We start from the raw sequence: 12813 nt of genomic DNA, 5'->3' as shown, positions 1-12813 counted from the left end.
AGGGGGTTCTTCCTGTTAGAAAGGAGTTTTTCCTTCCCACTGTCACCAAGTGTTCCGTCAAAGGGGATCATTTGAATGTTGGGGTTTTCTCTCTATCATTATAGTGTCTTTACCTTACAATATAAAGTGCCTTGAGGCAACTCCCGGTTTGATTAAAGACTGAATTGAAACAAACATTGAACAAACATTTTGAGTAATGTAATTAATACCCATTTCTAATCACCAACCAGTTTTTTTTTTTTTTTATCTTTATCTGGGACTTTATTGTATATTTTACTTTCCACATTGAAGGTAGGCTGCCATTATGTAGAATGCGATACATTTCAAACAAAGAACAGCAAATAAGTATACAAAGCTAAATATAAAAATAAACATTAAAACATTAAAATTTTATTAAAAAATAGTAGCCTAATTCCGTTTGTGGGAAACTGATGGCTCCGTTTACAGGCAAATAATTAAAAAAAAAAAAACATGTCCCTATTGAGCAGTCTCAACCCCCCTTCTGCCACCCTCTGCATTATTGAAAGGGGCGGTCTGGAAAGAGTCTAAGCGGATCCTGCAGTGTGTGTGTGTGTGTGTGTGTGTGTGTGTGTGGTAGAGAGAGAGAGAGAGAGAGAGAGAGAGAGAGAGAGAGAGAGAAAGGCTACCGCGACAGCGTCTCTTGATGCTGAAGTGCTGTCGCTGTGGGCTGAACCGCTGTTTCCTCTTTGTTCTGAATCAGGGTAACCATCTGAGTATTTTACGGAGATAAACAGCATAAAGTGTCATTCAGTCGCAATGGGGAAGGTGGAGGGAGGAATGAAATGCGTGAAGTACCTGCTGTTCGTGTTCAACTTCATATTCTGGGTAAGTGGATGTTTTCGGTTCTGGTGCTGATGAGATGCAAGTTGCGCGTAAATAAACGACGAGCAAGTGCAGCAGTGCGGAATACCAACTCTCACTCCGCGCTGCAGACTTTCGTGTCCACGTGGTGTTTTAGCGGTGATGCAAAGGCGCTTTGCAGTTTTCACCCACGAATATCTGCTTTATTTAGTTGCCTTCCAGCATGGGTTTATGCTATTCTGCGTGGCGCTGAAAGGGTGACAGCTAGAGGTTTTTTTAGTTTTGGCTCTCCGGTCTCAAATCAGATTTTCCACAGAGGAAAAACCCGCCCCCCTTCTTCTTCCCGGGGAAGCGTGTTTTTGAAAGGAAGACTGAATGAAAAGGCAGAGAGGGACAGAGATTGAGACACACAGCAGCGTGGAAAACAAGCTGAGCTCTTTGCGCCCTGTGCTGTATTTCCTCATTAACACAAACTGTCAACTGACTTGTAATCAAGAAAAGCTCTACTCCCACTTCTGTTTTCTTTAAAAGCAGCACTCAGAGATAAACTCATGCTACTTCAGACAAACAGTCAGGTGGCTGCCAACGATGGATATACATCGGTGTGTTATTTTGTCTTGTGCACATGCTTTCCACATGTGAATAAACCTCACAGTTTTGGCTATTCATTCCTTACAGTGGTAAACAAGCACAAGATCAAGTCGAGAAAACACTGGTCTCCCCCCGTGGGTATTCTTTGTGTGTGACCGTGAGTGTTGGGCTGCACTTTGCCTTTATTTATGCCGCTGTTCACACTCACCACTCATGGACAAGTTTCTTTGTGTGTGTGTATCTTTGCGCATGTGAAAGAGACTTTTCCAACAAGCATCTGTGGAGTGGATCAGGCGCTGAGCGCCCTGTGAAAGGATCTATTGTGACAGCAGGACAATGGCATAATTTCAGGCTGCTGCTCCTGCCCGGCTAAGCAGCAAAGCTTGCATGAGTCCCACTTCTCCTACATTTGACTGGTCCCACCATTGGCAAACTCCACTATCCCTGGCTTGATGGCACCTGTGAGTGGACACTTGCATGCCGAGGGTTAAAAATGAGAGATATGACAGAGTGAGAAAGAGTTAGCCGTCTGATAGGCAAGAGTTAAAGATTTAGAGATGGAGGATGTACAGTGAGGCAGACAGTGAATGTGATAGAAGAGAAAAGGGTCATTGGGAGATTGAGAGGGATAGTGTGTGCGTGCTCACATGGTGTAAGAGGGACAGTTGGCTTGAATTTGACCCAGATAAAGACAGAAAACAGATCAGTATGAGCGTGTTGGAGTGCTCTGTGGATGAATGCCGACTGCTTGTGTTACAAATGAAAAAAAAGAAAAAAAACAGAAACTATTCTTCATTTGCAGTTTTTAGTTTGCTTGATTACCCACCACTCATAATCATTGCACGCCAATTCCCGCTGGGCCGCAGTCCTCTCTGTTGTTTATGGAGTGAGTGATGAAGAGAAGGGAATGTTGAAAGCAAATAGGATTTCTTTGAAATCCCCTCGTGAGCCCCAGTTGACGGTTGAACACTAATACTCTGACTGTAGACCGTTAAACAGAAAATAAATCGTTTTTTTACCTCAAGTATATAAAGAGTGATATTACTGTAGTTATACACATGAAACACACACAGACACACACTCCATCTCCCACCATTCTGGTGAGATGAGATTCCCGCAGAACCCTGTTAAAGAAAAGGCCACTGATTAAACGCAGGCCAAGCTATTGTGTATATTTCACCATATTTCTTCTGTAAACAGACCATCAGTACCTTGCTGCCTTGTCTGCTCTGTGTTCTTTGCCCTATTTAGTAAAAAATTAAGCCAGCAAGGTAAACAGAAGGCTACAAGGCAAACACTGTCTCAGAGTGTTATGCAAAAAAGGTGCACTAGGCAACTTTAGTTTACCAGTTATCAGTCCAACAGAAAATAACGTCCTTGTTCTTGTGCAGAGATTATCATCTTAAAAAGGTCACACATGTGCTTGTAATTTTTTCTTCCACAGTTTCTCAATTTGTTACAAATGATACCATTTATCTGATGCACAGAGTCAAACTGCAAGCAACGTTTTTACTTATGAGTCAGCTAATGAGCTAGTAACACTGGGTATCACATTGAGGGAAAGTTTTGTTCTCCTGTTTTTACATCTAAAGAGCATCCAATGCAATTTCTAAATAGAGTAGGATCTAAGTATGCGCCAGCTGCTTTTTCATGGATCAAACATATCAAACATTTCAATCTGCATTCTATAAATCGTGGTATAAATTAATGCAAAAACATATTTTTCCCATAATAAATTAGAAAGGAAGATGTACTTTCTTTCTAATTGAAAATGAAAGAGCCTGCTAGGGAGAGTACCAAGTTTTTCACAGAAGTGAAATGACCTTATCCAAAGCAAATGAAAGCCACAAGACTCATAAAGTCAAGATGTAACAGTACAAAGAGAACTGAAAAAACCCCTACATGAATGTTTATACATTATTTAATGCAACCAAACCAACCAACTAAAAGACAAACAAAAACAAAATAGAGCACTGGGGTAATCTTTATATGTAGGACTTTTAACACGCATGCAGCAGAACAGGAACCATCTGACAGGGTAAGAGTAAGCTAAAGGGACATCACTTTAGTAAACATTCAAATGTCAGCTGGGATAGTTTGCAACTCTTCAAGCCACCCTATTCTCAAACTGCTGAAGCGATTAAGAAAATTGATGGATGGATGGATGGATAGATGGGTGGATGGAAAGTAAGTGGCTTATGAACCTAAAGGACACGGGATCAAGAAAAACTAGTATGCCATGTTGACACGTTGAGCAATTAATTCCCTTGTAAATGTCATACTCCACTGGCTCTAGCATCACAGTCCAGCTTACATAATTCTTGTATGGCATGATGTTATTTGACATTTTTTGTTTGCTTTACTGCTGCCACATCAGCTGGAGCAGGTTACTCATACTTTGACCACTGTCTGAATAAATTTAGAAGACATTGTTTTGAAGATTTCTGGTAAAACGCCTAAAAAAACACTTTTTGTAGATGTGTTTCAGGGCACTTCACCAGTCCCGCCTGTGGCTGAGTACAATAGCATTTACTCCACCCATAATTATGTCGCTCCTATTTACACTTTGCAGCTGCCCATCATTTTTAATGTGCCCTTGCTTCTGTTTTTTCCTAAACATGTACTAGACAAAAGACTATTTTTAAAAAAGCTTAACCAATTACTGCTGGATTTGAATTGTTTGAAAGGGATTTTTCTTGTTACTTTTATATACTATTTTTGGTTTAATATACAGTAAACCTCTTTTTTTTTGTCTGAACTAGAAAGTGGATAATGCCACAGACTGTCTCTGACCAAGACCACAGCCCTGTGTCAGCTCAGCCCCTGTTTTCATGGAAATTCCCCTCACAAAAACACTATGTAACGGCACTTTTAAAAAGCAGGCCTTAAACTGTAAAAGGACCTCAATAAAGCTCCAATACTAAGATTTCCATCCGTTCCTGCAAATATCCAGACATAAAAGGCATTGGTACTGAAGGGGGGGGGGGACACAGGGAAAAACTGGTGTTTTTTTTACTCAGATCTGTGTTTTTGAGGCTTTGGCTATACAGAACACACTGGAGAGATTTTAATATTTGCCTCTGAACAAAATGTGTCCGTAGTCTGTGCATGCAAGCAGAGGAGAAAAAAAAGTCTTCTAATGACTTACTCCCTCCTTTTCTCTCTCCCATCCCTATTCCAGTCTCTCTTTCATTGTGTCTGTCAGTTTCCATCCTATTGTGCACTAATGCATATAGTCACAGGGAGACAGTGGGTCTTTGTCCTTTGGTGAGATTGGGAGGGCGAGGCTGCGATGAGGTGGGGTTAAAGGAGGGGGGCTACATGGGGATAAGTCAGGGGGCGGTAGCAGAAAACAAGGGAGGGGTATGGCAGGGGAGTTGGGGGGGGGGGGGGGGGTAAACCAGGGGGATATGAAAGCAGAGAGGGTATTAATGGGACCTTTGGGATAGTCCGGCTCATGATGGGAATGCATTTAGCGTGGCAGCTACTGACTGCAGTGTTTTGAAATGTGATTTTGAAAAAGGCTTTTAAATGCAATCACAGCAGTAATGAGCACAAACCTCTTTCAACCTCAGAACCAACCACCTGCTCTTCAAAACAGCCGCAGCACAATCTACAGCAGCCTGAGATGGCCTTGCTCTTCCAACAACACTGTGTGCATATCCACAAAATTCAGTAGGAAGCAGTAATCACTTCACATTTTGCACCAACACCATCGCACCAGGTGTTCCGACAAATACCACCGTTAAATAGATCCAGAGCCCCTCTCCACGCTAATCCAGCCTGGTTCAGTAAGTCTGCAGATCTACAGCCTTTACTTCACTGTGCTTTATCACTTTGGACCTGCTAATCCTGAAACCCCAAGAGCTCAGCTGTCCCATACATCACCACGCATCACACTAAATCCTCGATTCGGGAGGAAACCGGCTTCCCAGCACCTGTCCCATTCCGATGCTTTACAGCTGAGCTGCTGGCTTCACTTTAAACCAACACTGTAAAATACTACCTGTGGAAAGAAAGTGGAAAGAAAGAGAGATAGGAGTCAGCAGAATAAGGGGAAAGATTAGATATACAAAGCAAAGAAATTTAAAAAAAAATGTTTCAGTAGTGGAAAAAAGAAAGAGCAAAGTAAACAAAAGGTCCAAAAGCAGCATTAAGATGGAACAGTTTGTTTTTGTCTGAATTTGGCAGCAGAGCTTCTTTCTCCAAATAAATTCACCTAACAGAGCTTGAGGACACATAAACAGACACACAAACATTGGTCTACCTAAATTCTAGAACTAGGATGCCAAGAAACCATGTGACTCCTAAATACTCACAATTTAGACAAATCTTTTTATTTCTCTGTGCACACAAACACCCACACACGTGTCGGTACTGTTGTTCTGAAGCTCAACATGAAGGTTTTTAGACTGGATTATCCTCAGGGGGCCTCAGGGGGCTGAGCGATCATTAAAACCTCTCTATATTGATCTGTAAGTGGAGCATCCACAGTGACCTCTGCTATTTATCTCACATCTCTGTAAAAAGGGAAAAAATACATACAGTTCAAGGTCTTTACACCACTTATAGAACACTTTCTTGCTGTATAACGCTCCCTGAAAGTAAGAGGCTTGAGTATGATTTTGTTTAATACATAGTAACAGAGGTTTAGATGAAGGAAAATATGAGCGACATGTAACCACATTTCCAAACAAACAGGAGAGCCTGTTTAAGCTCAAGGTGCCACAGTGCTGCACACAGCCAAGCTGGTCATTTTCTCCCCACTGGGAAGCCAGTGGTCGTTAAAGGGTGTTTCCGTGTTACGTAAGATGGATTTGCTCTGCTCCAGGGCTAAAATGCTCAGATGATCCACCCTTAATGTGGACAGATATTTTCACGCAAAAGTGTGACACGTTAGCCTGTTTACTCCTTTAAACTGAATTTATAAAGAGGGTGAAGGGATTGTTGTGTTTTTCAGGAACACCAAGAGGAGGAAGGAGAAAGCCGGTTTGCAAATGGAAAAAAAAATAAAGTGCTCGGAAAAAGCAGTGCTTTTGTGATCCTTGCTTAAAACGGTGACACTGGATCAAGAGAAAAGATAGTATTTGTATGAAAAACATAGTTCAGTGTAAAATCTATCCAAGAGTCTGCTTATTTTTGCCAATATACTGCAATTTTATGCACATCTTAACTCAGTGCATTAAATGCATCTGGTATTTTTGAGGGTTTGGTTACTATTAAAGCAGCACATCATTTCTCAGCTATTTTCTATCATTTATTTATATATAGGGTATGTCTCCTCTCATTCTTTCTCCATCCAGCTGATGGGCTCCTTCGTTCTGGCAGTGGGACTGTGGCTACGTTTCGACCCAGAAACTGTTTCTCTGCTCAGCGGCGATAAGGCACCAGATACCTTCTTCATTGGTGAGTACCACAGCGCACCTTCGCTCATCTTTACAGCCAAGTCTGGCACGTTATAAATGTGTAACAATACGCTGAATCACATTCAGCACAATGCTGTTGATTTAACACATGTGTGGGTTAATTTACCACAGGTTTTGGTAAAAGCTCTGTAAAATGCTTGTTGTCAACTGAATGTGATAAATTGTGTTTTCGTCACCACTGGGAGTTGTTTTTCTAGTAAAGTCCGGTTTGGGTTTGGGTTTTAAAGAAATGCAGCTGGGAAATCACTTTAAATGGGTCAAGGGAAGGTCTGCTGTTTCTGTTAACAATTAAGCTGAATATTAGGAATAGAAATGGAGAAGTAAGGCAGGAACTTTGCCAATTGAGTGCCCTTGTTTGATAAATGTGCATTAACTTATTAAAGCATCAAATGGTCTCCCACACTTTTTAATTTAGCAAACTTTCATGCTGGTGATGAGTGGGAATAACAGGAAGTGACTGTGGTACAGAGTGTGAATACATTAGTGGACTCGCACGGGTGTGCACCACCTTTTAATCGGTCAATCTGCCCAGATGGAAAGAAAGAGAAGGAGGGGAGGAATATATGGACAATTAAAGAGAGTTACATCATGCAAATGGCAAACTTTTGAAGCAAAAATTGGACATAGCATAATAATAAAGTGCTGAATGCTGAAGCGGAGGAGAGGAGTGGATTTACAAGGGTTTTCCTGTGCTGAACGCATAGTTTGTGTCATACTTAAGATATTGGCGGTTTCTTTTTAGGAAAAGAGATGCTTCTACTCTTGACTCCTATTTTGTTTTCCTCTCCCAGTACAGCTAAACTGCTTAGGAGGATAACATAGTGTAATGGTAGACTACCTCTGGGAGAAATATTTGCTTACAGAATCCTATAACACTGTTAAGGCATTTCAACACTTCTGCGAGAGTGCCTGTGAACTGAAGTCAGACGTCCATTTGATTTAACTGAATGGGTGGCCCCTGTCGGGTCCTCTGAGCGTCTAGTGCTACACATGGGTTTGACAGCGAGAGCGCTGTACCCACAGGCACAGCTGAGCACCCTCAACAGTTGCTAAGGCTTGTTTCCATAGCATCAAACCCACACAAAACCATTTATTTTTAGTTGAAAATTATTTTTTAAGATAGAAGATAAATAAAATACTGGAAATCAGATTTTCCTTTTTCCTCTGTGTCCCAATTTCCAGTATTTTATTTATTTATTTATTTTCCAAACAGAACAACAGTTTTGTTTAGCTTGTGGCACAGTGCGAGCAGCAACATCACTTGTCACCAGATGGAAGAAGTTAAAAGCTAATTAGCCATCCTTAATTGACAGCACATTTAACACCTCCTGCTGTCAACTAAACTCTTTACAGGCAACTAAAGAAAAACCTGCATGGTTACTGTATTGCACTTACTTTGAGAAACCAGACCTCTCTGTCTCACTCTGACCTGACCCCATATAACATGAGAGCTGATGCGCCCTCCCTTAAACCACCCTCTGTGGAGCTGTTGCCTCACAACAGACCCCACTTGCATGAGATTACATGGAGCGGATCTGTTGAGTTCCTCCCTGCAGACCAGCCCATGATGCACTGTATGTTTCCTAATGAGACACTAAATGGTTAGCCAAGGGGCATGACATGAAGCATCCACTTAGACCTCCCTCTAAGTCAGGCTTTTGCTATTAAGGGTATTTACTGAGGACACCATTAAAGGGCACAACAAGAAGGGCTACTCTTGAAAAGGGATGTGGCCAAGCACCAATTTACATAGCAAACAGTACAATCAGATATTATAATGCCTCTGTTTGCTTTCCTTGGCACTAGCTACCGACTAACTCAGATTACAATCCTAGTCCTATGCTGCCCCCTTTTGGTGACTCTGTAACCTAACCTAATCACCATAAGAACAAGATGTGGGGAAAAAGCTGAGCATGTTAACATAAACACAATAATTTTTTTGTATACGATTCCTATTAATATTAACAAGAACCTTTTATGTTCCTCCAGGTGTGTACATACTTATTGGTGCCGGCGGTCTGGTGATGCTGGTCGGTTTCTTTGGCTGCTGTGGAGCCGTTAGAGAATCACAGTGCCTGCTGGGTTCAGTAAGTAAAAATGCACACAAATCATAAGCAAAACTCTAACTGAAATGCATGTTTGGCATTTTATACTTCCAAGTAGTAAACGCTTAATCCCTTTTTCCAGTTCTTTGCCTGCCTGCTGATCATCTTTGGGTCTGAGGTGGCAGCAGGAGTGTTTGGATTCTTAAACAAAGACACGGTACATTAATTTTTTCACTGTTTTTGAAAACTGCAAGCAGTACGAATAGTCCAAATTCACTTTTCTTGTCTTACACAGATAATTGAAGATGTCCAGAACTTCTACGCAAAAACCTACAATGAAAACAGCAACGGCACTTTGATCCTCTCTTACCAGAAAGTGGTACATATAGAAAAAGAATACAATTATGATCAACTATGTATATAAAGAATCATTGCTTTTTTTAATGCTCCCTATAACATGCCTTGTCTTCTCATATTTTTTCTCCCCATTTTAAGCTGAGCTGTTGTGGAACTATAGAAAACCGATGCCCTGATGCTGAAAAAGACACCAGGGTAAGACCTTTGAGCAGCTCTATACAATCAGCAGAAATTAAATTTGGCTGCTTTGATATCCAATGAATGAGTCTGGTGCCTTACAAAACATCTCCTCTGCAGGACTGCGAGACGGGCATCAAAGACTTCTTCAACAGTAAACTCTTCATCGTCGGATACGTGGGCATAGGAATTGCTGGTGTCATGGTGAGCAGGGAGAAGAGAAAAGTCAGAAATGCACATACGTACGTGATGACTGATAATAAGATGATTTTTGTTTTCTGCTCTACAGATCATTGGGATGATTTTCAGTATGGTGCTCTGCTGTGCCATTCGCAACAGCAGGGAGGTCATCTAAGATGGATCCTTGGCCTCTGCTCTGACCTGCTTCTGTATCCAGCCCGTAAAGACTGTACAGCAATTCGTATTAAATGTCATCTCCTGTCTGTCAACCACCTAGGGAGCCAGGAAGTAGAACATGTTCGAAAAAATTCCTTTCCACTACAGTGCTCATCCCCTCCCTTGTGCAATGATCTTTTGGTATGTTTTGTCGCTTATTTATTTCCAGTCCAAAGCAAAGTACCACAGTCTACCTTTCACAGCATTCTAGGAAGACTTTCACATATCAAGTGGGAACAGTACAAATTCTATTGCGGAGCAGACAACCTGTCAAATAGCTTTTCCTAATGGCCGTTTTGGGCCACCACAAATTTTGAACCCACATACTATCACAGCAGTGTCAAAGCTTTTTCACACAGCCTTGACACTGACCCCTGGGCTGTGGGAAACTTAAGCCTGAGAAAGCAATCTGAGGTGAAAGCTGCTGAGTTTGCTTATCTGTGCGCACAGAAACACACACACACAGACATGCACACACAGACACGCAAATACAGCTATGTTGTGCTACGTGAGCCCACAATCTTAAAAAAGATTTCTGCATCTCAGAGACCGTTTTGATTGGTTGAATCGGTGTGGAGCGTTACTCATGCATGCTGTATTTCGATCCAGCAGGCATCCATTGGGATGCCCCATCACAGTGTGAGCGGACACTCCGTGAACCACTCAAGCCACACAGGTTACACTAAATGACCAAAATCCAATGATCTTATTAAAGAACTAGTTAATATTTAGGGAAATCCACCTAACTGATTTCTTTTTAGAGTTAAGTGAACAGATTGAGGCCACTCTCTTGACTATACAATAAACATACATTATAGCCAGTGGCCAATTAGCTTAACTTAGAATGAAGACAGTAAACATGTCGTCTCGTAGAAGAAGGAAACATAAAAAATGTGTTCACACTTTTTTTGTTACCTTTGGAAGGATTCAGTTTTTGTTTGTTTTTTTCCATGTGTTCAGTATTTCCTCTCAAACAATTAAGTTGTGGATGTAACTTTCTATTTAACAAATATGAAAGCCGCATTCATCCTGTCATGTGGCTCTTGGAAAGAAAGTGAGTGTATTTCTCAGAACTCTGTTCTCATATCTTTGCAGAACTAGGTTACTTTGCATCATAATGTACATATACGACCATATTATGTTGTCTAATTTAAGTACTACATTCCCAAGCTGGTGTGTCCTGATGAGTTAGGCAGATTACCAAACTCCTCCAAATTCCTCTATTGAGCAGAAATGAGCATGAAGGCTACCTTAAGAGTTACACAAATGTGCTTTTGCAAATCCAAAAGAATATATATTAACTTCATTTAAAAGCATCTTGTGTGGTCCAATGAAAATTATCTGTTATGTAATAAAGCCTCCCATCAGACACTGTATAGAAGACTCAGATCCAGCGGTCATGTTTACAGGCTAAACATGGACTATCCAGTCAGCTGAGAATAGGCACTGGTGGTGGTGAAATGTGCTCATCTAAGCCAGGCCTCTGATGTCTTCTCACTTGCGTCAGTTTTCTCTCGGTGCCTTAAAATTACACCACCCTCAAAAAGAAGCAGTAGAATAGTCTCTATATTTGACTCAGTTCATTAACCTCAGCGTCTAGGAGGGAAGGATAGACAACTCAACCTGGAATTGTTTCCACCTATCCAGGTTAAATCAGGCCATTGTTTATTCTATAGGACTTTTTCCAGAAGGCAGGACAGTAGGATGTAAATATGTTTCTTTTTCTATTGTACATTATTTGTGCTAAATGTGATAGTTACTATTTAACATGCTGTGTTTAGACAGATGTTGGCAGTAGCTGTACAGTGTAATAGTGACGAGATTGTTTGTAAAGGTCAAAGCAAATCCACACAGCTCGAACAGCGTCTTATTGATGTGCCTTTCTTTAAGCTATTCGGTGAGCTGAACGTAGTGAATAAATGTAGCAAAAGCGTGCACGTCTGTAGACTTGGACTGCAGTTAGCTGTCAAACGTATTCGACGAGTAGCAGACGGGGCTCGACTCGCCATTTTATGGTGTGTTTCACAGTGTTGCGTTCAACTCGAGCTCAGCCAAGGAAGCTGACGTGGTGCGAGCAACGACTTTCCTGCCAAATATTTCAAAAGGCTTTTGGTACCAAGGAATTCTGTAATGAGGACTCAAAACAATCATTTTAATGCTGATTAAGTTCCAACAATCAAGCTGCGTTAGACATAAGTGCTGGTCAATATTACTATTCTTTGTGTTTTTGTTTTTTTTCTCCATTGCATTGTAATGTGGCACAAGCGATGAAAAACAAGTGAGACTTGATAACCACTTCAGATTGCCAGTAGGCAGTGTTTACTCTGAAGACTGAAGTAACACAGGACTATCACCAGACTGTCACTTCAGAGGCACAGTTTACTGCTACTAAAGCCACCAATCTGTTGCTGTCTTCCTCATTTATATTTGTTAGAGCAAATCTGGAGATGTAACACACTGTGCACCTCAAAAAAAAAACAAAAAAAACTCTGTACACAGTCAAGCCTTTCATAGATGATTGTGTGTTAATTTATTTTGATACCATTCCAGGCCTCTCAGGAATATAGGTGTTTGAAGTTTAATAAAGCTTTTTAAAGGTTTTGTAGAGCTTCATGTGTCTATCCTTCCATTATTACATCACAGACATTTGCACAAGTTCACACAGGGAGGACATTATTGGCCATTTCTTTTGAAAAAGTGTTCAGTGGTAGTAGATTTACAATTGTATGTGGATGATTAAAGCAGATACAAGTTTATATGAAATTATATAAACTCTAAAAGCATTGAAGTTTCTTTTTGCACATACACTTTAAATTTTGCCAGAAAGCTTTAAAGTGTGTGAGATTGTTGTTTAATATCTTGGGATTGGTCCACAAGTTCACGCAGGGTGTCAGTGACACACTCACGGCACACTTCTAACAATTTCCATTAATGAAATCCATCTGCAGCATTTTCCTGGATGTGCTCTAAATGTAGCGATATCTTTACCTCACATCATG

At 41.0% G+C, this 12813-nt stretch overlaps 1 protein-coding gene across 1 annotated transcript; it reads left to right on the top strand.

The window, feature by feature from the left end:
* The first annotated feature begins 652 nt into the window (after nucleotides 1-652).
* tspan2b (tetraspanin 2b) lies at nucleotides 653-12405 on the top strand. The gene is made up of 8 exons (XM_063464827.1): nucleotides 653-846; nucleotides 6717-6819; nucleotides 8829-8926; nucleotides 9027-9101; nucleotides 9180-9263; nucleotides 9380-9436; nucleotides 9539-9622; nucleotides 9708-12405. Exons 1-8 carry the CDS (start codon nucleotides 778-780, stop codon nucleotides 9771-9773), a joined length of 636 nt encoding a protein of 211 aa, XP_063320897.1. The 5' UTR covers nucleotides 653-777; the 3' UTR covers nucleotides 9774-12405.
* Nucleotides 12406-12813: the final 408 nt, after the last annotated feature.

Source organism: Pelmatolapia mariae, linkage group LG20 (genome assembly GCF_036321145.2).
Source record: "Pelmatolapia mariae isolate MD_Pm_ZW linkage group LG20, Pm_UMD_F_2, whole genome shotgun sequence".
Classification (NCBI taxonomy): Eukaryota; Metazoa; Chordata; class Actinopteri; order Cichliformes; family Cichlidae; genus Pelmatolapia; species Pelmatolapia mariae.
This window is presented reverse-complemented; position numbering and strand designations above follow the sequence as displayed.

Bases quoted from the DNA above. Each gene is read 5' to 3' on its own strand.
- tspan2b (XM_063464827.1), top strand. From the start codon at position 778: ATGGGGAAGGTGGAGGGAGGAATGAAATGCGTGAAGTACCTGCTGTTC. The intron at 847-6,716 runs GTAAGTGGATGT...TTCTCCATCCAG, and splicing joins TGTTCAACTTCATATTCTGG to CTGATGGGCTCCTTCGTTCT. The intron at 8,927-9,026 runs GTAAGTAAAAAT...CCCTTTTTCCAG, and splicing joins CACAGTGCCTGCTGGGTTCA to TTCTTTGCCTGCCTGCTGAT.